Genomic DNA, 25,850 nt, shown 5'->3' on the forward strand with positions numbered 1-25,850 from the left:
CACCTTAAAAGCAAAGTGTTCCACAGTAGACCTGTTACAACGGAAGAACTGAAGGCAAATATCCGAGAAGCAATTGCAGAAATTCCAGTTGAGATGTTATGTCAAACCATGGACAATTTAACGAAGAGACTTCGTGAGTGTTTACGTAGAAGAGGAGGTCACCTGGAAGATGTCATCTTTAAAAAATAAACTAAAATGTATATATCCTAAAATGGCAACATTTTTACAATTACATGAAATAAAATTCATTTTCTAAAAAAAATTTTCATTAACGTTATTTAATTTTTTAAATTTCCCGTTTCTTTGAATCACCCTGTGTATATATATATATATATCTATATATAGATTAAATGAACACAATTGAAAGTTTGTTTAAACATTAACAGAATGAACATTACGGAATGTCACAAAATTTTACCTTTCCTTTTTACCCTTTCCCCTTTTCCTTTTTCTTTTTTCCCATTTTCCTTTTCCCATTTTAATTTTTACCATATTATTCTCTTTCCTTTTCTCCTATTTTCTTTCCCTTTTCCTCCCCATTTCTCTTTCTCTTTTTCCCCTTCCTCTTTCCCCTTTTCTTTTTTCTCCTTTTCCTTCTTCGTGTTTACCCTTTTTGATTTTTCTCCCTTTCCCTGTTCTGATTTTTCCCTTTTTCCCCCCAAGCGTAAATCGGTCCAGTTTTTAGTCTTTAGTGGACACACATATCGGAAACATTGAAATGGAATTGTAAAATATTTAGTATAGTATGTGTTGCTTTTATGTCCAACAGATAGGAATGTTTTTCAAAAAAAGCATGTTTTTACCTGTCACAGGTGTGAAATCTTAGGTATATAAATAGTAGATATATAAAAACACGCACATATTCGAATGCAACATTGTCAAAATGTCAAAGCAATTGGTGAAGAACTTTTGGAGATTTAAGATTTTGAACAAACTAACATTTACATTTTTACTTATATAGATTGAATTAAGAACGTGACTGAATTGATAGATATAGATTATTTTTTACGCTGTATTACAATAGCAACATACTATTAAGTTCAGCTAGGAGGGTTATGTTGTATGTCATATTTATTTATATTGTTTGGAGAATTTTTAGTTATTTCTGAGATTTTATATTTTTACTAACTTTGTATACCTCACTTTATTATAACCTAAAATGGCTGGGCCAAGCTGTTTATGAGATTTACCAGTAGAAGAATCTTTGGAAGATTAATTTGGTAATTTTTTTAGAGATTCTGAAAGTGAAAATTTATGTAATAACTCGCATAATATTATTGACAGTGATACAAGCATTAGGTAAGAGAGCTTCTTAAACCATTACTGCTAAGCTTGAAACTCCCCAAAAAAATTAGAAATCATATTACTTCTACATAGGTATAATTGAAATAGCACTTCATTCAGTTTTTCTGACAAAAAGATTTTAATAACTAAAAGATTTTTTTTCTGAACTTGTAAACAAAAAAAATACAAACTCAGTATTTTATGATCATATGTCGGGCAATATTATTTTTTTATAAGTTTAGATAAATGTTTAAAAAAAAATACATACAGCAATTATCTTAAAAGTAGCTTGGCCAGACACTGATAGCACTTGTTTGGCTTTGACTTAGAGCTGTTTATAATTATCAAGGTCTTGATTCTAGAAATTTATTGTAATTTTCAGAATTCTTTATGAGTTTGTCATGACATGTTAATGTAGAGTTTGTTTTCAGAATTAAGCAGTTTTAAAAAGGGTAATGTTTTATTGTCTTTATTTTCAGGGAAATACTGTATAGCATTGGATAGGTTATTCTGATCTGCCATATTCATTTTAATGTTGCACTTGAAACATATTTTTAAGATATTAGAAGATAATTTTTATGTAATCACAAATATAATATTCTTATTGTGAATATTTTGCTAAAATCTACATTTTGCATTTCTTTCATTTCATGTTAGCCACTGGCACAATGGAAAAATAATTGTAATATAATTAAATTTCAGTGGTAAGGTGAACTCAATACATGAGAATAGGTTTAAAACAGAACAGGGTGAAATAGTTGGTGTGAAATTTGAGCATATTTAACTTTTGAAAGATATTACCATCAGGAAAGGAAGTTTTTCCTGATTAGAAGTGAAAGAGAAAAAAGAACTATTACTTGCAGAAAGACATCTTTTATCAGAAAAAAAAAGTTGCTATATAAGAAAATCAAATTGTTGAGAGAGTTTTGAATACTTTCATTTTAATTTGCTTGCTGATAATCATTCTGTCAATGCAGACTAATTAAAGTGTGAATCAATGACTACTTTATCTCTTAAATGACAATCTATCAGTTAGGTTTAAATCTAGTTGTGATCAGCTTGAATAGCTAGATAAGACCTCATTTTTCTTGTTAAATAATGAATAAACAATACAAAGAGTGTTTGTTGAAAGAAAGACTATAAGAGATAAGTCAGTCTGAGAGTTGAAGAATTTTGGTGCAGCAATAAAAATGTCATATTTTTGATGAGATTTTTGATAGATTTTGGTGACTTCTGAATCTAAAGCTTATTTTTTTGAACTATTTCCATCTACTCTTTCATTGTTATTGAAGTTAATTTAGTGTTCTAATTTAAACTTATATGTTTTAAAAGCTTCGTGTTTTATGTTATATAATTTTTATTTCTGCATTTTTTGTTTAATTATTTATTAAATGGGATAGTGGTCCCCTCCATTTGTATTTATTTGTGACTGTGTGTTTTGAAAATAGCAATTCTTTTTTTTTATTTATTTTTATTATTCTTTTTTTGTTCCTTTTCAATTATTTCCTCTTTTCCTGATTGTTTTTTTTTAATCTTTTTCTTGTATTATTATTATTTGTTATTTATTTTATGGCATGTGATTTGTTTATGAATTATAATTTTAAATTTTAAAAACTGATGTCAAATAATGTGTTGAAAACTTATTTTCATTAAAAATGAATGAAAATAGGTACAGATTCAGATAGCAACAGTGAATCCGGTCAAAATCTGAACACAAACACCCTAGCCTCCTCTCTATCTCCTCATAATCCTTTCCCTGCAGGAACAGAAGCTGTTGGCAAACCTGAAGGAATAAGAGTTCCATCGGCTCCACAAGATTTGGAAGCTGTTATCACTGGGGCTAGATTTATTACTCTGAGGTGGAAGCCCCCTGAGTATCCACATGGAGAGATAATTTCTTATGCAGTGTTCTACAGTCCAGATGGTTCAGTAAGGTAAATACTTGGCTTTGAGATATAACTTATTAAAGCTGTTTAAATATAGCTTATTAAGATGTTAGAGAATGAAAGAATGAATATAGCTCAATTCCAGATAAAATGTAATAAAAAGTGGATCGCTCCCATACTATAATAATATATTTTATCTACTTGTTTAAATAATGTTCTCCTCGTTGTCCAGAATCTTTACTTGTGATATCAGAATGTCAGTTATTTAATAAAAGTTGTTACATATTTGCATAGTGCCACTTTGTACTTTTTCATCACACCGGAACCAACTTGGAATTTATAGCTTCCTTTCAGTTTTTATTCTGTCAACCATTTGTACATACTGTCTCTTATTTTTCATGATTATATTATTATTCTGTTTGTTAAAATAAATCCTTAAAGATTAAGGGTAAAGCATAAACAGTTTTTAAATGTAAAGATAGATGGCTGTGAGAAATTTTTACATCTGAAGTTGATAAAGATGTCATTGATTTCTATCAATATAAATGAAAATGTACAATCTACTCACTACTCTTTATACATGGATGAAGAAAACAGGAATTCATCGATTAGACCCTAAATGCTGTCATCTTTATTGCATGTGCTTTTCTGTTACTCTGTTTTAAAAACATAATCACGCTCACTTAAAGTTCAGGTTATATGATCCTGGAGTATTTTTCTAATTCACTTTGAAAATATTTTAAAAAGTACATTATTTCATTAGACCTTATTTTAAATAAAAAGAAATGATTATTTTCTGCTTTTAAGAGAAATTACTTGACTGTCTTTGCTTTCAAGATAAAATGTTTTATTCGGTTGTAGGTTAGAAGAATTACGAACTATCATTGGGTAATATCTGACTAGTGCAATACACAAGGTCATATGAAAAGTAATATATCCATTCCTGCATCCTTAACTGTACAGTTAGCTTGCACGTCTATTCGGTTGGTCTTGGCCATGTATCTGTTTAGTCGTACAAGTTCTCATTGTGGGTTTTTTACACTTATATTGTCTCTGTACATGTTTAAAATGGATAAGAAAATAGAGAATGCTGCTGCACATGTACTGAAATCTGTGACACGATTTCTTAATGTAAGAAATATTCAACCATATAATAGTCATGATCAAATCAAAGAAGTTTACAGAGATGTGACGGATGAATCATCAATACACTGATGATGTAAAAATTTTAACGTTGGAGAGAGAACGTTCATGATGATAAACAAACCGGTTATTTGTCTGTCATTACGAATGATTTAATGTGTTGTGTCATGAATTCATCAAACAGGATCATTGTATCACATTGTATGAAATTAGTTTCATCAAATAACATGTAAGTTTCATCATTTAGTTGGATGGAAATTTTTCATTTGTGTACCACAGTTGTCAGTGAAATCATCACTGTTCATCTTGAATACAGAAAGCATTTTTTAGATGGTTTCCTTGAAGTCTTATGAAGAACATACAAAAAACCGTATGAGTGCTGTGCTGTAAGTTTTTAACAGTTAAATAAAGGACAGGGATGAATTCCTAACTTTTTATGATAGCAAACGAAAGACATGACCTCCCCCACCCCAGTGACTATCATCAGTTTACTGAATTGAAACAGTTTTGTGAAGAAAACATTTTGATAGTGATACAAAGTTGATGAAAACAGTGACTATTTATCCCAGTGAACTGACAATGGTGGAATATTACATTATAATACAAAAATTTGTCAAGAGTAAATCGCAACCGATAATAATTTATTAAGTTTCAAATAGAACTGGGTCAGCAGTTGTTATTAACTTTAATTTATAGTCTTGTATCGTTTACAAAGCCAATTATTATAACTTTTATCCAGAAACACAAAAATACTTCCCTTATTGGCTTTTAACTTCATAAACCTTTTTTCCCCTGCCAGTTGTAGTTTGCAAATGCCAATACTTTTACTGACTGCAGATTTGATTAATAACCCTTATATTTACAGCATTTTCTTCTTTTTTTTGTGTGTATTTAATACTATCTTCAACATCCACTATGATTTCTTTTACATTTGTTTTGGTGTGGGTTATATTAAAAGAGTAACTTTTTGAGAAAAAAAATAAGCAGATTTTTTTTGATTCTGTGAGGTTGAATTGTTTTTATTTTGCAGTTTATGTTTTATTTTATATGGATGTAATATATTGCTTTAATGCTTTGCAAGTGTATTTCCTTTTATGTTTTGTTTTTTATTTGTATATATATATATATATATATATATATATATATATATATATATATTTTAGTAATTCTTTAACTACATATAAATAATTATTTTACAATTTAAATTTACAGTTGTAGATTCTTATAACATAAAAATAAACATTTTTTTATTTTATTAAAATTATAAAAATGTGTTTTAAGTTATTCAGTTGTGAAATTTTGAAAAATAATATTTGTACCTTTTACAGTAAAGTAAGCAGCTTTTGTGTTTACTTTTGGCTGAATACAAAAGCCAGTTTTTGAGTTTTACATTTACAATTTTTTAGTTATTTTATTAATGAATTGCTGTATTACTTTTGCAGAGAACGTGTAGTTAACACGTCACGTTCCAGTCTAGAAGAAGTAAATATTCAGGGGTTACAGCCAGATCGCAGTTACCATCTAAGGGTAGTTGCCTATAACAATCAGGGCCCTGGTGGTAGTTCCAAACCAATTTTGATCAGGACTAAATCAGAAGATCACAACAATGTTCCTGGACCTCCAACAAAAATCAGAGCCATCCCAGTTTCACCAAATTCAATCTTGGTGCAATGGGAACCACCTACGGTTAACAAAGGCGATAGTAAAATCCAAAGATATAAGCTTTATTATATTGAGGTAATCTATAGTTTATTTTCATTAATAAGTATTTAATTAATTTCAGTAGGTAGTTAGTTTGATGCTTTGAGTAGATGTTTAGAATTAACTTTTATTTTACTATTAAGTGATGAAACTAAGATGTCATGTAAGTGTTGTATTGCTGTATATTTTACATGGAGTGTTTGCAAGTAAAGAAAACAAAAATAATTTAAAAATGTTGATTTAAGTATCTGATATTAGATTCTCTTCTTATACATTGTTTCTGATATTTTTATTAAAAACTGTTAAATGTTAGTAGTATTGATGATTTTAGGTTCAGTTAAGAATTAACATTTACTACCATGTTTTGGGAAGTTTTGTTTTAAAGTAAAATTTCATAAACTTGCATTTGTTTTTAACTGAGATAAGTCACATCATTTCTCTGAGAATTAGATTTTCTTTCACAGATTTTGTTGTCACATTTTATTTGTTTATTAAAAATTTACCAAAGTTAATTTACATCAAACCTAAAAAAAGTATGTTACTCTAGTTTTTTGGGGATAGCTTTAAAACAATTTTCTTAGAGACTACTGAATATACAGTTCTGGGACCCAGTTTTTATTAATGTCAAACATTATATAAAATTATTTAATTTTGTTCCACTAATTTGTGTCTCAACAATTTTAGTATAGCATCACTTTTAACTTTAAAATAGATTCAGGATGAGATGTTTTGCAAACTGATATGAAAATTATGTGTTTTTGGACCTTTATTTAAATGAAATTTTTTCTTTATTTTGACCTGTAGAATGCACTCCTGAACTACAGTTGGTGTGATATGTCTCACACCAACTGTGCACATGCCGACTGATTTTCTAAATCTTTAAAAAATCCATTTAATCAAGATAAAGTATAAAATAATATTATAATTACAAGTAATTGAAATAATGTATGTATATATACGAGGTGCTACCCAAAAGTTCGGGGAATTTGAATTTTGTGCGCGAACCATAGCTAGTACGACCTGCTGCCGCTAGATGTGGCTAACAGTACTCTTTGTGAATCAGTGTTACAACAGCTGTGACAGTGAGAGGCTGCATTGTTGACTTTCGTGCGGTTGTGTAACGTTGTGTTTTACTGCTTTGGCGAAGTTCTAAATGGCAGATTTTAAAGAGCAAAGAACCTGCATAAAATTTTGCTTCATGCTAAAAAAAACTGGTGCAGAAACCCATCGCATGCTTGTGGAAGCATTTTGTCACAATGCTATGAGTAAAAGTAAAACTTTTTGTGGTACAAACGATTCAAAGATGGACGAACAACAGTCGATGATGATGAGCGTTCAGGAAGACCATCAACAAGCGCAACACCGGAAAACATCGCGAAAGTGGGAGAGGCTATTGTTGCAGTTCGTAGACAAACAATCCATGATGTGTGTGCATTCGTACAAACGTCATATGGGTCCAAAATTCGTACTGAGATTGCTGAACAGTGACCAGAAACAAAATCGTGTAGCTGTCTGTAGTGAATTGAAAAATTCAGCAAGAGATGACCCTAACTTCATCTCCAACATCATAACCGGTGATGAGACATGGGTGTACAACTAAGCAGCAGTCGTCACAGTGGAAGTCGCCAAGTTCACTGCGGCCAAAAAATGCACGCCAAGTTTGCAGCAACGTGAAGTCCATGTTGATTGTTTTTTTCGACATCAAAGACGTTATCCATAAGGAATTTCTTCCTCTTAGTCAAACTGTCAATGGGATGTTCTATTGTGAAATTTTGAAGCGGTTACGTGAAAGCATTGGGCGCAAATGTTCAGATCTGTAGGGTAACAACAGCTGGGTTCTGCACCATGACAACACGCCCGCGCACACATCACTAGCCGTTCGGAATTTCTTGGCTTCCAAAAAGATGGTAGTGATTCCCCATCCACCCTATTCGCCTGACCTTGCCCCGTGCAACTTTTTTCTCTTTCCGAAAATAAAATTTCAATTGAAAGGCCGTCGTTTTAACACAATTGAGGAGATTCAGGAAGAAACACAGAACGTGCTTCGAACACTTACACCTTCAGACCTTCCAGGGATGCATGGAATCATGGGAAAAACGCTGGGATCACTGTATCAATGCCCAAGGGGATTACTTTGAAGGAGACAGGGGAAATTATAAGTTATGGTAAGCTATTTTATTTTTATGGTAAAATTCCCCGAACTTTTGGGTAGCACCTCGTATATATATATATATATATATATATATATATATTAATTTATATTTAATAGATCAACCCAAGTATAAAATAATTGAAATAGGATGACTTACCTTATTTCATTCCATAAGCAGAAGCGCTTTTGCGAACTAAATTTGCATCATCAGCTGCATTATATATATATATATATATTTATTTATTTATTTCTAAAAACATCATAAACTCACATAACATAATATCATATCATTTATATTTTGTTAAATTTTTTTTTAACTAATATAATTTTATTAAAAATTTTTTAATTAAATTTAAATTTACTTTATCATACTTAAAAGTTTATACAAAAATTAAAAATTATAATCATGTTTAAAAATTATATTTAATTAATTAATTAAAATTGATATTAAAATTAAGGTAAAGAATTAAGCTGTACAAATTTTCACATATATGAACAATCAATGTAAACAAATAAATTAAAATTAAAATAAAGATAAAGTTAAAAATTAAAACTTTTAAGTAAAATCAAAAACTTAGTAAAGTAAAATTATATGCTAACTGTTTCACTGAATTTACTTTACTAATCAGATTGGAAGATCAATTACTCAATATTATTATGAAAACAGATTGTGGTGCAATCTACCACAGTCTTAATAATACAGTCATCGTCATACTCTGAAGGTTGATCATATTAAATTTATTTTTCTGTTTATATAATACATTTCTAAAATGCCAAAACCCTTATTATCCTATCCATATTGCATTTTTTTAAATTTCTAATATTTTTAAGTCTGTTTGATTATCTGACATTGTGTTCTTGTTTTTAATCAAATGATCTGATACATTCAAAAAACCCAGTTTACCTTTTTTATGACTTCTAAAATGTTTCATGAATCTGATTTTAAAAGATCTAGTGGTCTTACCATTATAAATATGGTCACAATCATTACATTCAATTTTATAAGTACCACTCAAATTATATACATCAGAAGTATTATTACACTTATTAGTTATTAGGTGTTTTATTATGTGTATTCATCTAATATACAGGTTTAAACTTATCATAAACCATTATAATGTGTTCAACTATTTTATCAGTATATACATATTTTAAATATACATTGTCAATTTTTTGTGTGTTATTTATTGGTATTAAATTTGTGTTATTTTTAATTTTTGCCATTTGTTTATTATAAATATTGTCTACCAATCTGTTTTATAATATTTAATTCTTTATTTAATTCATTTCTATTTACGTTATGTTGCGTGTAATTAATTGCTCTATTTACCATATTTGTATAAGTACTGATCTTATGTGACCATGGATGATTTGAAGCTCTGTGTATAGTGGTTTTGTAGATGTTGGTTTCCTATATACTGAAGTTATACACGGATTATTCTTACTAAACTCAGTACTAACATCTGAATAATGTGTTTTTCTATTGTTATCAATTTCAAGCGTAAATTTCAAATCATTACAGTATTAGTTTAACTTGTTCAAGATTATTAAATGTTCGTCATTTATCACCAGATTATAGACTACAAAGATATCATCAACGTATCTGGTCTACATTAAAATATCATGTTTATGTGTTATCCCGTAAACTATCTTATCTTCAAATTCTGTAAGTAAACCTCAAATAATATAGATGACAAAGAAAACCCAATGTAAAGGCTGTGGTAAATAACACCACTATCTGTTTTGATAATAATGTTGAGTAATTGATCTTCCAATCTGGTTAGTAAAGTAAAATCAGTGAATTGAGTAGCATATAATTTTACTTTACTAAGTTTTTGATTTTTATCTATTTATTTATTTTAAGTTTAATTTATTTGTTTATACTAACGTCATATTGTTCATATATGTAAAAATTTTTACATTTTAATTTTTTAACTTAATTTTAATTAATCTTTATAATTTTTAAACAATTTTATATTTTACATCTTGTTTTGATTATAATTTAAAATTTTTAATTTAAATAAAAGTTTTGAACATTTTTGTATAAACTTTTAAAGTATGATAAAGTCAATTTAAATTTAAAAGTTTTTAATAAAATTGAATTACTTACATGATATTATATATTGCGAGTTTTTGATGTTTTTTGAAGAAAAAAATATATATAAATATAATGCAGCTGATAATACGAATTAAGTTCACAAAATCACTTCTGCTTATGTAATGTAATAAGGTGTCATCCTATTTCAGTTATTCTGTACTTGGGTTGATCTATTAAATATAAATTAATTTGTATTGGTACAGAGGAGTATGGTTATTAAAAGAATTGATATATATATATATATTAACTTAGCAAAATCAATTATTTTTTTGTTATTGTGTCTGTTCATATTCACTTCTGTACTAATTATGTCCAAGACAAAAGTATAACACAATTGTCCACTAACAATACCGAATTCAACAGTGCCTCTTACCTTATGTTTATTGTATTTTCATTTAATATCGCTTTTTTTTCATTTAAAAGACAGTACTGTATGTGTGGTTGGCCACACATACATGTGGAATATTTTATTTTTGACTACATATTTTTATATTTTGTTGACAATCTTATGTTTTGAGTTTGATGTGTAATTTAAAATAAAAAAAAATTATTAACTGACAATGAGGGAAATCCTCAAAAGCGCTATTAAATTTTAAAAAAATAAATAAAATAATCATAAGGTAAGAGGCACTATTGAATTCTGTATTGTTGGTGAAAAATTGTGTTATACTTTTGTCTTGGATATATTTATATATTAACTAATAAATCTCCTGGGTTTTTTCTCCGCGCTAATCTCAGAATTTACTGAACAATTCCAATGAAACTTTGCACACTCGTAGCATTCGCTGAGCAGAAGGTTTTCCACTTTGTTAATATCAATATGTTAAAAGAGCCAGAGTTAGTACAAATTTTATTCACTTACCTTCTTCGCAGGCCTGCAAATTAGACAGTGCACCACATTACTTGTTCCACCCTTCTGTTGCCATCATTATGTTGTTCAGTTTCTTCAGTGGCAGAGTTGGTTGAAAACATTTTTGGACTCATTGTGTCTATAACTTTCCGTTTCAATTTAAAAGACTCCAGTTTCCAGTTAATATATGTTTTGCAGTGACCATCAATAAGTTACAAGGTCAAACTTTATGTACAGCTGGTGTAGATTTACGAGCTGCTTGCTTTTCTTGTGGGCAGTTATGTCTGGTATGCGCTCGAGTAAGCAAGAGGAGTGAGTTCTTTATTTCCTGTGATAACAGAAGAACCAAAAATGTAGTTTACAATGAGGCACTGGTTTAAAAATATATTTAAAACGCTATTTGCATTATTCTACAGAAATAAAAATTTCATCTGTCTCTATTTATATATTTTTATAAATTGTTTTATATATTTTACTTATCGAGGACACATTTATGATGAATCTATTATTTCATACTTTGTATATTCATAAATCACAATAAGAAATATTCTACTTGTACTGTGATGAGTTTTAAAATTTTATTTTTAGGTTTAGGGTTTAAAAAAAAAATTTAAGGTTTCCATAAAATAAACGATGATTGGAAATAAATCATACAGGTACAGTGATCAAGAAACAAATGATAATATTTAACTCCCCCCCTCTTAATAAGGTATATAACAAGTTAATAAATAATAAGTTATCTTTAGAAAATATACAGAGGGAACTTACTTCATTCAGTTTTTTGCAGGATGAATTAAAGAAAGAAATTTCTTATAATCATAGTTCAGGTATGATTTAATTTCTTCCATGGCTACTGAAAGATTTTTCCCAAATTTGTGCTCTAATTATGTCATATGATAATATTTTTATGCGATCATAAATAATTGGCAAAATTTGCAATTGGCTTTTGCAGTACTTTTATAAGTTACACTGATCATTTGATGCCTTCAGCCTTATGTAAAATGGTCTTTATATCAGTTAATTGCTAGTTTGTTTGGTTAGCTAAAAATAATTTACCTGACTGCTAAGAATGCATCTTTTTACTTGTCTGTAACCATTCACCTGATCAATTTATATTTTGCTTGTTGTTAGGTTTTGTCAAGGTTTCTCTTCTAGATTTGAATTGGGTTTGATGTTGCCAGATTAACTTTCAGCTTTAGCAAAACCTTCCACATTATTGCATTTGCCATATAATGTAGTGAATGTCATTTGTTTTTCTATTAATCTAATGAAATACAATCAATAAAAAAATTCAGATAAAGGCTGTTAATAGTGTATGTTTCATATCTACAATGGTTTTAAGAATACTGAAGCTTAATAGGGGGAAAAAGGTGAATGAACCATTTACCTATTGATTTCTTCTCAAAGCCTAGCATAGTATTGTATGTCAATATTTTGACCCCATAAAAGTTCAGGTTGCATTTAGATAATCCTAATATGTTAATTTAATATGTTTGTGTTTGTTATTTTTCAGGCAGATTCAAATGAACAACATCATGTTGTAACATCAGAATGCAGCTATACATTGACACGTCTTAATAAGTTTACGGAGTACAACATATGGGCTGAAGCTTTTAATGAGAATGGTCAAGGAAGCCAGTCTGATGATATATCTGTTCGAACCCTGCCTGATTTACCTACAAAGTCACCACAGAATGTTACTGTAGAAGCCGACAGTTCAAATGTAATTCATAATACCTGGTTTACTTAAAATGATGAGTTTTAGTGAATTCATGCATGTATGAAGTAACCTGTTGGTTAGAGCGGTATTTTTGGTCATCCATTTTTCTGATTTCAGAAATGTTTGATGGTTAAAAGAATTTTTAAAAACTTTTCAGTTTTCCTTAATTTCAGCGACAAAGTTACATTTTCATTAAAGTACTCTTTTTGAAAATACATGATTTTGATTAAAAAAATGTATGTAGTTTCAGTGCCTTTGAAGTCTTTGAAAGTGTGTTTGGTACATCATGATTTACTTTGAAACGATAAAATGATCTGAATGGAATTAATATATGAGGGTAAATCAAATATAAATGGGATTTTTGTTCCTGAGTGTCTATGGTTAGTAGGACTGGGCCCAACTTCTGTATGCTTGGGGGAATGGGGAGAGTCGGCCATTCCATATTCCCAACCGATTCATCAGTAACACTCACAATGTCGGACCAACAGGTTCATCCACTCCTCCAAAAGTTTCTTGCTTGTGAAGGAGTTCAAGAAACGGAAATTTTCTGGAAATTGACTGCACAGTTCAGGGACCAAACATTGTCAAGGACTCATGTGTTTGCCTGGATAAAGAGTTCAAGAAAGGATTAGAACGAATTGAAAATCAGGAACACGATCATCATTCTGGGACCAGCATTACAAATGAAAACATTCGCATGATTCGAGACATTCTTGAAGATGATTGATGGGTGAGAGTATCTGAAATTGCAGAACAATTCAAAATAAGTTATGGGCGCTGTCAAGGAGTGTCAAACAATCATCACAAACGACCTGCAGTTCCGTAAAGTGTGTGCCAGATGGGTCCCTTGTCTTTTGACTACAGATCCGAAGTTGAGACATTTGGAGGTCTGTCAGAAACTTACATCAAGGTTTGTGAAAGAAGATGATGCATTTTTAAGTCAAATCATCACCTGCGATGAAACTGGGTGTACCACTATACTTCCCAGTCAAAACAAGCCAACATGGAGTGTTGGAGGAAAGGAGAGGCAGCCCCAGTGAAAGCCAAGACTCGACTGTCAGCTGGCAAGGTTTTTTCAACCGGTTTTTTTTTACCGGTGAGGCATTTTGCTCATTGATTTTTTGCATAAGTGACACACAATCAATACTGCTTACTACTGCGAGCTTTTGAACTAGGTGAGGGCTGCATATCACCGCAAAATATGAGAACATCCCATTTGAGAGGTCATCCTCCTCCATGACAACGCTAGACCCCATACTGCAGCTCTAACAGTCTCAAAACTAGAAGAAATGCAGTGGAATCAACTTGATCATCCTCCCTTCAGCCTGGACCTATCACCCTGCAATTTTCATTTGTTTGGGCCCCTTAAAGAAGCTCTAGGAGAGCAATTATTTAAAGTTGATGAGGGTGTGGAGAGATTCATGCGCAGTTGGCTCCTGACGCAACTAGCCTCATTCTACGATGCTGCAATGAAAAACCTTCCTTCTCACTGGGAAAAAAAAAATGTATTTCTGAAGTATGAAACTGTAGAAAAATAAAATATATTTGCCTTTTATTTTTCAATAAATAAATTTAAAAAAAAATAAAATCCCATTTATATTTGATTTACCCTCGTGTATACTTTTTCTACTGAAAATAGCAGTTGGACTGTTTTGTCCAGTACTGGTGTATGGTATTATTACTTCATAAAAATTTTATGGCTTACCTGAATCTTATTAATTAATTATAAATCTTATTAGAATTTTAGATTTTGCCCATTACAATTTAAAATTTTATAATTAGATAATATATCTCATTTTTAGATAAGAGCTCATTTTTTATGAACTAAATTTTCTTTGGATTAGGTTATTAAAACATTATTACCTGTGATTAATAATTTAGTATAAGATGTGAAAAAATGTTGAACAAAATGTAGATGATTTTGCTGCGAGGGAAGGTAGTGATAAAAGTAGTAGATAGTAAAATGTATAGCAAAAACTTAAGGATGAAAAGGTAATATTTTAATGTAGAATATTTAATAAATTTTGAAATACATAAAACCAGTTTTTCATAGGTTTCATATGAGGGGTGGTAGATTTTGTAAGAAGCTGACAAGCCTGATATTACTATACAGAAAAGTATACTGTAAAATGAGACATGTCTGTTTAAACTTTACTCGCCTGATAATGGAGTTACCTGGACAAATTTATGCCTAAAACATTCTTAAATTTCAGTTAAAACATTAATGTATGAATCATTAAGATCAACATAATAATTTAGGAGTTTTGTGTCAACATCAGTATATATATTTTCATATAAAATACAAACACACATACATTCTGATAGTTTTGCATATAAATGTGCCAGTTAGTGTCCTTGTATTTATATTTTCTGAAATGCTAGTTATTTAAGAACTACTATCACTATTTACAACATTATTCAGTAAAACGTAATTTTACATTTAATAAAAAAACAGTAAATAATTTCACAATTATCCTATTCACTGAATTAAAATTGTTTGAAAAAATAATGTTGGTGGTTTAGGTACAGTGTGGAATATTTAAATTTTGAATTGTTTAACCGATAGTTTAATTTTTCAGTTTCAGAGATAGAAAAACACTCATGAATTTTTTCTATTTCTTTGCTAAAGAAATTACTAAAAGTTTCTTAATTAGATCCCTTAAACTAGTATTTGTTTTTTATTGACTTAGTTTACATTTATTTTCTCCTTTAAATTCTCAACAAAATTGTTTTGAAGTTTTATTTATTAATCAACAATTTAATAAAGTTATTTTACACCAAATCTAAAATTAGTGTTTTTTGACTCAAACCTTTTGACTGTTATATGACATTTTGCAGAAAATATTAGTGGTACGCTTTATGAGTTATTTTCAGATCAAACAACAATGTAAGTATGCTAATTTTTTACTATAATTAGTTTCCAAAAGAGTTTAGTACTGCATTACATTACCTACAGTGCAAAAATTATGGTGAAATCTTTTGGCAGCTGTAACTTGAAAGCAAAGCAATTCTTGCTCTATGTTTCTATAACTTATTATTTTTATTTTCAGAATCACCTCCTAAAATAGTGTTCTTTTTTGGTGGACAGGCTGTATATAGTTAAATCACTTTTTTCTTTGTCTGCATATTGCATTTAGTTTATTTGTATGTAATGTTTTGTAGAGTTTAATTGTGAGGTGGGAACCACCACCCAAAGATGGCCAGAATGGAGTAATCACTGGATATAAATTAAAATACAAGAAAAAAGAAAGAAGATCACGACCAGTAACAGTTACTACAGCTGGTGATAGGAGATTGTATTTATTGACAGGACTCGAAAGAAACTCGGTAATTAAAAAATTTTATTATTTATTTCAATACAGTATAAAAGTTTAATATAAAGTTTAATTTTTCAAGTTTAATATAAATTACATGAGCAACCTCTTTTATTCTATTAGTTTTATTTCAAAATCACATCGTTTGATAATTTCATTTTTCATTTATTCAGTGTAGATTGTTTGTATTCTGAAATTTAGATTATAATTTTCCTACCATTCACCCAGAAAACGAGTAACTTATTTGGTCACTTTCTTAGTTGTCTTATTGTTGCTATTTTATTTATTTCAGTGTCATTTAGTTAATCAATTAATCTAGTTAGCGATTACTGGTCAGTTTGGTATCAATTTTTCAACTTTTATTTTCATTTTCATTTGTTCACTCTGAGCCTTCTTATAATATATAATGTTTTAGTGGCTGTACTTCCCTGACTCTGACAGTATGTAGTTTTATATCTCCATTCACCAGAAAACATAGACAGTGGAATATTACAATTCTTTCCCCTAGTTTACTCTTTTAAAGAAAAAAAATACATTTTTGAATGCTATGTCTCCCTCATGTAGTGGTGCATCTTGATTTGATTAATGTTTTTGTGAATTTCAAGATGTGCCAAAAAGATACGTTGTTTTTTTTCACTCAAGAACCTTCTTATTGTAAAAGTACTGCGTGTATCAAAAATGTGCGTGTACACATATTGAATTTATGAATTTTCTCATAATTTTGGGGGATGTAGAATGAGAAATGGCATTATTTACTTTGGAGCCCCTTTATGTGTTGTAATTTGTATTAATTATATTCTAGTACATTTTAAAGAATTTTTTTTTTAACTGCACCCTTCTACCGTACAATTTTTTCAGACTAAGACTATATAAGTATAAAAAGCATTGTAGTATAGTATTTAAGAATGATTTTAATTAATAAAATTTAAATTTAAAAATTGTCATCAAATGGATATTGAATAATTTCAAAGTGTATTAATGTATATGTTTTAATAATATTTGTTTTAGATATATTATGTAATTTATTAATTTTACTAGTTATTTTTCATTAGCAATTGACTGACTGAAAATATAATTTCAGTGGCAGAAAATCACAAATCTTTTCTTATTTGAATAAATTTATTATAATAATGGTACATGTCATGAAAAAATCAAGTTATTGTAATTCGGTTTCAGTTTTATTAAATCGTTTATGATATGTTTTCTTCATAGAAACATGTATAAAACTTCTAAAAATAATTCACAGGAAAATTGTAAGATATAAGATTGTATATCGATATAAGGATTTTTATAATTTTTCAAATAATGGATTTGGTTGTTGCCTTTTATGTTTGTTATAGAAATTAAAAAATTAACTATTTCCTTAAGGCAAAGCATAAAATAATATACTTATAATGTGCTTGTATGTCAAGAAGGGTATATTGGCCATTAAATGAATATATTTTATTCATGATATTGAGCTAATTGAATGTTTCTTCTTTATTTGTTTATTTAGTACATTTTTTTAGTGAAGACTTAAAAAACTTGTTTTGCATAGTAATATTTTAAGCCTCTTTATCACCCAGTTCTCATTTTAATTTTTGTTTTAGTTTTTGAAATAATGGTCTTGGTTGTTGGTGCCTTTTACTTCTGTTATAAAAATTAAAAGATTAACTATGTCCTTAAGACATAGCATATATTAAATAATATGCTTATAATTTGTTTATTTGTCAATAAGGGCATATTGGCCATTAAAAAAGTGCAGTTTGACAAAGAAAATTCTTGATAAAATAATAAAAAACTAAATATTGTAATATTAGTCTGTTCAATTCAACAATTTCACATGAAGCATATCCAAATACAATTTTAAAAAAATGTACAAACAATCCTTAGCAAATGTTATAAAATAAAACCAAAAAAATATTCTATTATTAAAAAAATATATATAAAAATGTTGAAAAGGTTTAGACAGTTTTCCTAAATTAAAAATATACGGCATTTATGTAAAAATAATAAAATCATATTAATTTTAATTAAAAGTAATAATTAAAGTATACAAGTTTTGATAAAAAAATATGCAGAATTTTTAGATTTCACAGGCTTCTTTTTATCCTGTTTAGCCTCCGGGAATTACCGTTCAGGTATTACTTCAGAGGATAAATGAGGATGATATGTATGAGTGTAAATGAAGTGTAGTCTTGTACAGTCTCAGTTAGACCATTCCTGAAATGTGTGGTTAATTGAAACCCAACCACCAAAGAACTCCGATATCCATTATCTAGTATTCAAATCCGTATAAAAGTAACTAACTGCCTTTACTAGGACTTGAATGCTGGAACTCTCGACTTTCAAATCAGCTGATTTGGGAAAACGCATTCACCACTAGATCAACTTGGTGGGTTGGTCTGATTTCACAGGCTGTATAAGTCCAATTGTCACAATTTTTTTTTTTTGTTTTGTCAGTACATTTCTTGTCTCTAACGTATGTTTATATCGGTAGCCATATTGGATGTTTAGTTTATTGTTGGCTGAAAAGGCTACACATGTTTCGATATGGTCGTCGATTTTTAACTTGTTGAAAAATGGAAAAAAAAATTGCATTTAATTTTGCTTTAAGAATGGAATAAAGTGCAGCACTGTATTGGAGATGTTGAATGTTGCTTTTGGCGATTTTTCTATGAATAAAACAAGTAACTGCAAGTGGTACAAACATTTCCAAGAGTCATGAAGATGATGAGCGAAATGACATCCCAGCACATCAACAACTGATGACAACGTTGAAAAAGTGAAGAAAATGATTATGGACAATCGCCAAATCACTATCAGAGAGTTGATAAGGATTACAACCTGGAACTTCTTGCAACTGGCATAGAACTGGTACATTTTTTCAACGCCTGGATTTTTGGTGAAACAATTTATGGAAATTGCACCACAATAATGCACCTACTCACACTTCATGGCTTGTTTGTGAATTTCTGGCCAAAAACAACACCGTTGATGCCTCAATCTTTGTATTTGCCAGACATGGCCCCCTGTGAATTCATCTTATTCCCCAAGCCAAAAATAACCATGAAAGATGATGTTTTGCCAACTTTGAAGAGATAACACAGAATCGCTGAAGGAGCTAGTTGCCATACTGGAAATTGCATTCCAGAGGTGCTTCAAAGATTGGAAAAAGCGCTGGCACAAATGTATTATATCTGAAAAGATGTACTTTTTAAAGGTAATTATAATCTGTATTGATGAATAAATAAAGATTTTTTGAGAAAAACTAAAATTCTGTCTATTTCTCGTATCAAACCACAAATAACATAAATCAGAAAATAATAATAAGATTTAAGTTTAATAAGAAAATACTGATAATATTTCAAAAACTTTATAAGTATTTTAAGATAACAGACTTCAGACATACATTATTAAAAATACTTGCATAAATCTAAAATATTAAAAAATGGTTTCAAAGATCATGACACAAATGAAATCCAATTGTAAAAATAACAATAAAACATTTCAAAGTTATTATAAACTCAAAATTTACATGATCCATTCTAACAATTAAAAATCTTCATTCTTATTTCTTGAAAATTAAAAAATGGAATAATAAAATGCAGACACTAAAATAAACATATTAAACAAAATTTATGAAAATATTAATAAATAATAAAAAAAGGTTTTTAAAACTTTTTTTGAAAATTAATAATTATTTTTTGCACAAAAAATGTGTATAGCTGCATACAATAAAAAATCATACATTTAAGAACTTTTCCTCAAATCATGGTGAGATTTTGGCTTATTACGCAACAAATTATGCGTCTTGTTTGACAGGAAATTCTGCTTCATAATTTGTATGTTGTAAGATTTTATAGAATGGATGACACTCCAAAGGCAAAAGATGTAAAATGTTATTGTATTTGGCTGTTGAAATATATTTGGATTTTTAAGAAATAGTATCCAGGATTTGGCAGTTCACGATTATGTCTGTGAAATCTTAAATCTGTTTTTGTGAAACTATTATCTTCAAAACTAATTTTGAGAACATATTGCCGTTATTTTTCTGCTTTACTTGTATGTAGATATACTGCAGCAATAACAGTGGTTCATGTGCTCATGGTGCCCTTTCTTACTATCTATATTGCTTAATATTATCTATTGGAGACAGTGTTTTATACCTCTAAAAAGAATGTGATTAGTTATGTAAAGATGTGTCAAAAAGTAAATTTTGAAAAAAAAAATAGGTTCAGTATCTTTTACCAACAATGTATAGAAATTACATATATTAATGTAATATATGTAATTTTTTCTATGCGACAGTATTTTCTACATGACGCAGCACATATAAAATGTAAATAAAAAATCATCTTATATTATATTTAAATCATTTCAGCCATAGAAGTGTCAACTGTTTACTTTGAAATTTGTACCCCTCTATAAACATACTGAAAAAATGTTCAGATGTGTGGTTGAAAATTGCAGGAGAGACATTCATTAGTAGATAAACATCTAAATTTTTTTACTTCTTTCTGAAAAAATTTTGAGAAAAGTGATTCGCATTTTCTGTTAAACAATTTAGTGTTATAGGGTTAAGAATATTGTATTTTTGTGTTCAATAAATTTTAGTATAGACCATTACTTACAAAATCACTTGTTACGGCTCGTTATTAATTTGATTGTAATCATACTAAAAATGATTTAAGGATGTTAATAAATATTATTGTGGTTTTAATCATCACAATGTTACTATTGTATAAGGTCTAATTCTTGCTTATTGATGTATTTTTTGCAATATTTATTATTACAATTCTTTTAAAATAGAGCAGTAGTGCTTTTAGATCTTTTTTTGATTCATTGCAGTTAAGAATTTTAACATTTTTATAAATTTTGATTCATTTTTTGTGATGCTTTAAATTTTCCATTGTTTTACCACATTTAAATAAAATCTGCCTATTCAGATCACCCTGATTGGAACTGTTTTTAAAAGTAGAATGTTTGGCCTGGGGTCTCCCAGGATGGATGTGCACATGTGCATGATATGTGTGGAATAATGATAGAGTATTGTGCTACAAGAACGTACTGACTAAGCATTTGTTTAAGTTCTTAAAGTCACCTATAGTTCCTCCCACTTTCTTTTTATATTTACAGTCGGAAATAAATCCAGATTACCAGTTAATTGGCAAGTATGTTCACCTGTAAATAGCAGGTATTAGTTTTAGCTTTTGATTGGAAATAATTATTTAATCTGAACCAAGGCAACATTATACGATTAAAGATGGTGTTTATTTTATTTTAGTTTTTTACGTCAACTGACTTGATTAAATCACATATATCGCAGCATAAACCATTGTGGAAAAAATTACTGTCGTATAAGATTTTTTGTTATACTCTGTGAGACATATTCCTTGTACTTCACCTATCATTGTTATACTAATTTTTTTAACAAGTGCATTAGAAGTTTTAATTTTTTATGACATCTTCAGAAAAAAACATTTTTTAAATAATATATGCAGTATGATTATTATGACCTTTGAGTTAGTAGTTTGAAATAAAAATAATATATTTGAAAAATTTAATTATTAATATTAATTTCTATGGTTATGATACTAATGTTATATGGTGTATTTACCAGATGTATCAGATTAAATTGTGGGCAATGAATGTTAATGGTACAGGACCAGCGACCGAATGGATAAATGCAGAAACATATGAAAATGATCTGGATGAAGACAACGTACCAGATCCTCCACAGTCTATGAAAGGTACCAAAATTTTTGTTTGGGAGGTTATGTTGTGATATAAAAAATTGTTATTGATAGTTTATAGAATGTCAGATATAATCCCTATGAAGACATTAAAAGTCTAGTAGTTTAGAATTGAGAAGAACAGAGAATAGTTCAACTGAATGAGAGATTGATATGGAAGTTAATCGAGACAAATATAATAATATTTATTGTGAAATAACTTTTCATATGATTCCATTTTGTTTGACCTTGATTTAATTTTTGTCATTTGTGGATTAAGTTTGTGAAATGAGTAACTGGCTATCACTCTAAATTTATTTTATTAGTAATATATAAACTTATAATAAAGAACTTAACGGTTTGTTCAGCTTCTCATCAAGGATTAGGTGTTACCTATTCCAATATTCATTTCATTTTTGGGTTATACCTCAATATTTGAACCGTTAGCCTACTACATGACATTCTTCCTTCTTTCCTGTTTAGCCTCCATTACTTCAGAGGATGAATGAGGATGATATGTATCAGTGTAAGTGAAGTGTAGTCTTGTACAGTCTCAGGTTGACCAATTCTGAAATGTGTGTTTAATTGAAACCCAACCACCAAAGAACACCGGTATCCACGATCTAGTATTCAAATCCATATAAAAGTAACTGCCTTTACTAGGAATTGAATGCTAGAATTCTCGACTTTGGAATCAGCTGATTTGCGAAGACGCTTTCACCATTAGACCAACTTGGTGGGTAGTACATGACATTCTGCCTAAATGATTATTCCATATTACTCAGTACTCTGTTATTTTGTCGGTTAGAGAAAAAATATTTTAGTCACTTATTTCTTCATTTCTTAAACTGTCTAGTCTACTGCAATCTTTTACTGACCTCAGACTTCATTTCAGCCATTTATACATTTCTGTCATACGTGTTTTTTCTTCTTTAATGGAGTTTCACACCCATACAATAAGATTAGAACAAACTTTAATTAGTAGAATTTTAATTAGGTCTCTTTTCGTGCATGATTTTTTGTTCTATGAAACATCTTGTGTATAAAATTAAAATTTACAGGTTCTTTCCTTAATTAGAGCAAAATCAACTTGATGGGACACATTACTTACTACCTAGTTACTTGGCTAACTAGCCTCAGGATATTGTCATAACTAATCTTTGATCTTTTGTGGTATTTTACTTTAAAAGCCATAATTTTTTTCTAACATATTGTATTCCATTTTCTTTCTTAACAAAGGACAGGTGTTTGAATATCATCAGCTCATAAAATTACATTAAGACAGTTGCCATATCATTTAGTCTTATTCTAGATCAAATTCTTCTTTCCACCATCTAAAAATGTTATCTATGTATAAAATAAAAAATTGTTGGAGTTGTATACCTTTGTTAGTAGTTAATGATTCTCTTAAAACTAACAGTACTTGTATCCTGTATAGAATTCTAATACCATGTGAAGGAAATCCTTTTTACCCTAAGATTTCCTTCGGCAAATAACAATCAGACATTGAAAGCCTTTTCAATATTTTTGAGTACTATGTTGAAATCTTGATGAATTCACAGTTAAATTCTTTTGTCTTTGTTCAATATTATTTTTGTTTTTGAAATTAAACTTTCTGCTACATTCTTCTAGCATTAATTTAATATTTGGCCATAGATCTTGTATACTGAATCAAGGAGACTTGTACCTCTACATTTTCGCAATTGTTTCTTTCACTTTTTAAAATAGAAATGGTACTGTTGATGTCGGCCACTCTTCTGGTATCTGCACTGAATGCCAACACTTTTTAAAAAAACTTAGCAACGTAAGATGCAACAACAAACCATCATGTTTGAAAATGTTTGTATTTAAACTATCCAAACTGGTTACTTTTTTGCTTTTACTTTACCAACAGTTTTCCAATTGTCAACTCAGGTTGTGGAATCCTTATATCAGAAAAGACTTTATCACCTTCAAACCAAATTTTCTTATAAGGCTTTTCCAACTTTCTTTCTCTATGCAATACACCTGTACCTTATTAACTGATGAATTTAAAGATTTTAGTACTTTATAGGTCAGCATTTGACTTCAAGTAAAATCGTCTTCTATTCTGCTTATAAACCTTTCCTGTGCCTGATTATGAGCTATTCCAATGATTCTTTTGGCACTATTTCTTTCATGATTATCTTGCTGACATTCCCCATTCTTTTGTTTCACTGCATTTTCTACTTCTTAGGTCAAAAATTTAAGTCCTTTTCTTTTTTAATCATTTTCCTAGCACCCAGAGCTCTTGAAATATTCCTACTCCAGAATAAAAGTAGCATAATTACCTGCATACTTTGTTTCTTTACCTTTCTTTTTGGTTTCTGTTGTGATTCCCATATCAATTTCTGTTGTTCTGAAGATTTTCTCCAATTAAGACATTTATTAATTATTTCTCTGAAAATTCTGTTTAGTAAAAGTATTTTATGCAATCCATTAACTTAAGACATCTATTCAACAGTGACATTCGTTTTATTCATAAGACATCCTTGGAACAGTAGAAATGGTTAGTATTTTTTTCCCTGAATGTTTTAATAGATTTAAGTTTTAAATATGTATAACTTTTAAAAATATATTTTATTTTTTTCTTAATTTCTGTACGGTATCATGATATCCAGTTGACATGACATACAGTTTGTTATTTAAGGAAGGATTAATGATGGATGTATCTTCAAGAACATCATTCATAAAAAAATAGTGAATGAAATAATAAGGCAGAATATCTTCTTGTTATATACTGTTTAGGTTAGTTCATTAATTTTAATATTAATGTATGCATTAATGTGATTTAATCAGCAGTTTTAAAATGAACTGCAAAACATTTTCACTTTTCTAACCTACATTACTAATAGTTGATGGTGTTTCTTACAGTTCGTCCTGGTACAGATTCACTCACAGTGAGTTGGCTTCCTCCTGCTGGTCAGAATATCATGGTACGAGGATATATTATCGGTTGGGGAAAGGGTGTTCCTGATGCTTATTCTCAGATACTAGATGGAAAACACCGTAGCTTTATTATCAAATCTTTAGGTACGTATTACGAAATCAATGATTAGCATGAATAAAAATTATATATGTGGCATGACTTGATTTAAGATTAATATGAAGAGGATTATTTTTAATTATACTAGAAGTGATTCTGCTTGAGAATAATTATTTTCTGATATGGTCTGCTCCCCAGCTGATAATGAAGTATCATCAGGAAAATTAATAAATGTTACATTATCTAAATCAGCCATTTACGGGCTGTCGGGCCGTCATTTGTACATGGTGTACCAAGGTGTCTTCGAAAGCATGACCTCTTACGCGGCGTCCATTTGGGTGCATAGGTTGGAATGAAATCGAGCACTTATTCAAAATTTAAGGAGTGCCTAGTACAGAGCCTTAATTGTATGCACTGGTGTTTTTAAAACAACCTACAACCTCCTATGAGCTACCATTGTATTGGGAAAGGCTCTTCCAATCGATTTAGTGGTGAAAGTATGTATTTAGTGGTATAAGTAAGTATTTAGTGGTAGTAAGTATTTTATGGTGAAAGTATTCAGGCAGCCATATGAAAATTGCAAAGCAGCAGGGAGGCCAAGGTATTTGGGATGCGGTTTCGAGCCGAACCTGTACCGGAGTGGAACGGTGATCTCAATGCACCGGTTATAAATTTTGAACAGTTGTCCATCTCCCACCTGTGGAGGAGGCTTTACAGCCTCATGATGGAAGCATGGCAGCAACAAGCTAAGGGAAGGTCCTTGTATAGATTTATACAGGATCTGGGGGGATGGTAGATATCTCTCCTTCGTTTTTAAAGGCAACAGGAGCCCAAGTGCTCTCCAACCATGTAAATTTAAACCAATATTTGTTTCGGTTCCACCTGGCAGCTGATGAGCTGTGCGTCTGTAGGGAGGTCCAGTCGAACGAACACATGATGTTCAACTGCCCAGCTCTTGGGGGGCCAGAACTCAGGCCACCCTGG

The 25,850-nt window shown here is 29.7% G+C and overlaps 1 protein-coding gene across 4 annotated transcripts in view; it reads left to right on the forward strand.

The window, feature by feature from the left end:
* The window catches only part of fra (neogenin protein frazzled), a 223,663-nt gene that overhangs the window by 77,295 nt on the left and 120,518 nt on the right, over positions 1-25,850 (forward strand). For all 4 annotated transcript variants that reach the window (XM_075362193.1, XM_075362192.1, XM_075362195.1 and 1 more), the window contains exons 10-15: positions 2,954-3,218; positions 5,756-6,050; positions 12,628-12,837; positions 15,997-16,161; positions 21,751-21,880; positions 24,755-24,913. In XM_075362193.1, the coding sequence (XP_075218308.1) occupies positions 2,954-3,218; positions 5,756-6,050; positions 12,628-12,837; positions 15,997-16,161; positions 21,751-21,880; positions 24,755-24,913 (1,224 nt within the window). The remainder of the gene's footprint in view (positions 1-2,953; positions 3,219-5,755; positions 6,051-12,627; positions 12,838-15,996; positions 16,162-21,750; positions 21,881-24,754; positions 24,914-25,850) is intronic.

The sequence above is a fragment of the Lycorma delicatula genome, chromosome 4 (assembly GCF_047948215.1).
Source record: "Lycorma delicatula isolate Av1 chromosome 4, ASM4794821v1, whole genome shotgun sequence".
NCBI classification, from domain to species: domain Eukaryota; kingdom Metazoa; phylum Arthropoda; class Insecta; order Hemiptera; family Fulgoridae; genus Lycorma; species Lycorma delicatula.